Genomic DNA, 2,956 nt, shown 5'->3' with positions numbered 1-2,956 from the left:
AAAAAAAAAAAAAAAAAAAAAAGAGTGAGAGCCTGTCTCTACTGAAAATAGAAAAACTAGCCGGGCATTATGGTGGGTGCCTGTAGTCTGAGCTACTTGGGAGACTGAGGCAGGAGGATTGTTCAAGCCCAAGACTTTGAGGTTGCTATGAGCTTTGATGCCATGACACTCTACCCAGGGCAACAGAGTCTGTCTCAAATAAATAAATACATAAAAAAGAAGAAATTTTTGGTTTATATCTTTGGATATATTCTAACACAAAAAATTCAGCACAAAATAGGTTTTGGGAAGTTGGAGAAAGAAACGTAAGAAAGTAACTAAAAATGTCAACAATATGTGGATTAACATGCTGTGTCTTCAGGGGCTTACTCACCTACTAGGTATGTGTTAACCTAGCCCTCTGCTGCCCAGGCTCTGTTCTGGCATTGGTCATAGCCCTGTGACAACAAAAAGATGGGAAGTACCTTCATGCTCCACACCAGGTACAGACAGGTCATCTGTTCCTTGCCAGAGTATCTTCCCTGTCTCGGCATCCCGAAGGTTCATCCAATTTCTGATCAAATGTGATTAAGGCAAATAAGGCACTGAAAGTGACTCCTATTTAGTACTCTGGGTGTTTTATGTTTGCTCCTGCCAATTCAACTCTTATGTACTTTTAAGCAAGTCTACCAAATTCAGTACCATGAAAGCAGGTAAGAATGTGCAGGAGTATTTAAAAGACATCTAAAGAAAGTGGCAGAGACATACAGAAGATATATATATATTTTTTTTTGGCCGGGGTTGGGTTTGAACCTGCCACCTCCAGCATTTGGAGTCAGCGCCCCACCCTTTTGAGCCACAGGCGCTGCCCCAGAAGATATTTTTATCTACAATGTAAGAATCCATAGCTGAATGTGGTAGTGTACACCTATAGCCCCAGCTATCTGGGAGGCTGAAGCAAGAGGACCTCTTGAGCCCAGGAGTTTTAGGACACACTAAGCAATGATGCCACTGCACTCAAGCCAGGGTGACAGAGTGAGAACATTTGCCAAAAAACAAAACAAAACAAACCCCCAAACACCCCAAACAACACCCCCCAAAGCCTGCACACACCTAGAAATTTCAAGAAAGGGATAGAAAATGAATAGAGTGCTCAGCGCCTGTGGTTCAAGTGGCTAAGGCGCTAGCCACATACACCTAAGGTGGCGGGCTCGAATCCAGCCCGGGCCCGCCGAACAACAATGATGGCTGCAACCAAAAAATAGCCGGGTGTTGTGGCAGGTGCCTGTGGTCCTAGCTACTTGGAAGGCTGAGGCAGGAGACTTGCTTGAGCCCAGGACTTGGAGGTTGCTGTGAGCTGTGATGTAATGGCACTCTACCCAGGGGGATAGCTTGAGGCTGTCTTAAAAAAAAAAAAAATTAATAGAGCAAGATTTAAAGTTTACAAACAGAAACTGACCAGCTAAGATGAAAAATGCAAAGAAACAAACATTAGAGGTACTTCAAGGAAATGCCTCATGCAGTTCACTCTACAGTGAAGATCATAAACTTTACCCACAAGTGTAGGACTCTCAAATAGCTTCTAGTGCCCTGTTTTTAAATAGGAGAAGATAGCCAAAGTACCACCAGAAATTCAAGAAAGCATTTACTATGAAATATTGATGAAAACAGAGAAAAAGGAGACTATAGACAAAGATATAAACTTTAAAAAAGGAGCATTTTAAAAGACACATGACATGGCTTGGCGCCTGTGGCTCAAGTGGCTAAGGCACAAGCCACATACACCAGAGCTGGCAGGTTCGAATCCAGCCTGGACTGGCTGAACAACAATGATTGCTGCAACCAAAAAATAGCCAGGCGTTATGGTGGGTGCCTGTGGTCCCAGCTACTTGGGAGGCTGAGGCAAGAGAATTGCTTAAGCCCAGGAGTTGGAGGTTGCTGTGAGTGGAGATGCCACAGCACTCTACCCAGGGCAACAGCTTGAGGCTCTGTCTCAAAAAAAAAAAAAAAAAAAAGAAGAAGAAGACAAGACACATGACATAAACTCTACAGACACTAAATATTTATATAATTTACTATTGTCTATTTTACATGATTTTCTCTGGTTTTAGGTTACAACTATGGGGCTGGTCAATTGATACTATCTTTAGTCAGAAAATGCCTTCTTATTCTAACTATATTTTCTAGTTTCTGTACTGTTTGATGCAATAAATGAGACAATAATATCAATTTAAAGAACTTTGGAGAATAAAAAAGAACTCTAGAAAAACATATATTTTGACAGTAGAACCAAATAACTCAATGCAAGAGTTATGAAGACAAAGTTGGAGAAAGTTCTAAGAAAGAAAAAGTAAGTATAGAAAATAGAAGAGTAAAGACATAAAATCATGAAAACAGTCTAAGAGCTCCAATGTCTAGCTAAAGGAGTTTTAGGAAGACAGAACAGATTCAACTTTGGGATAGGGCAAGAAGAAAAAGAAAAAGAGAATAGGGTGGCACCTGTGGCTCAAAGGAGTAGGGCGCCGGCCCCATATACCGGAGGTGGCAGGTTCAAACCTGGCCCTGGCCAAAAACTGCAAAAAAGAAAAAAGAACAGGAAAAGTGAAGGAAAGATATCACCAATAAATTAATTCAAGGGCTAGGAACAGTGGCTCACACCTCTAATCTCAATACACTGGGAGTAAAAGGAACTGAAAATTGTTTTCCTTGGGAAGTAGAAAATAGGACTGGGAGGACAGGGAGTGTTGTTCTTCCTTAGAAATGGAGCAAACTATGATTCTTTAAATGATGGAGGCAAATAACTTTAATAAAAACAAAGACTATATTTAAATAAAAGACCAAATTCTTTTGTTTTATTAAAAAAATGGACAAACTGGCTCGGCGCCTATGGCTCAAGTGGTTAAGGTGCCCCACGTACACCCAAGGTGGCGGGTTCGAATCCAGCCCGGGCCCGCCAAACAACGACGGCTGCAACCAA

At 41.5% G+C, this 2,956-nt stretch overlaps 1 protein-coding gene across 1 annotated transcript in view; it reads right to left on the bottom strand.

The window, feature by feature from the left end:
• PDE6D (phosphodiesterase 6D) overlaps positions 1–2,956 on the bottom strand; it is a 79,732-nt gene that overhangs the window by 7,376 nt on the left and 69,400 nt on the right. The window contains exon 2 of the mRNA XM_012802196.2: positions 465–553. Coding sequence (XP_012657650.2) covers positions 465–553 — 89 coding nt within the window. The remainder of the gene's footprint in view (positions 1–464; positions 554–2,956) is intronic.

This window comes from Otolemur garnettii, unplaced genomic scaffold, assembly GCF_000181295.1.
Source record: "Otolemur garnettii isolate 467f Iridium unplaced genomic scaffold, OtoGar3 scaffold00013, whole genome shotgun sequence".
In the NCBI taxonomy this organism is placed as follows: Eukaryota; Metazoa; Chordata; class Mammalia; order Primates; family Galagidae; genus Otolemur; species Otolemur garnettii.
The sequence above is the reverse complement of the archived record's forward strand: the minus strand, read 5'-3'. Positions and strand labels throughout refer to the sequence as shown.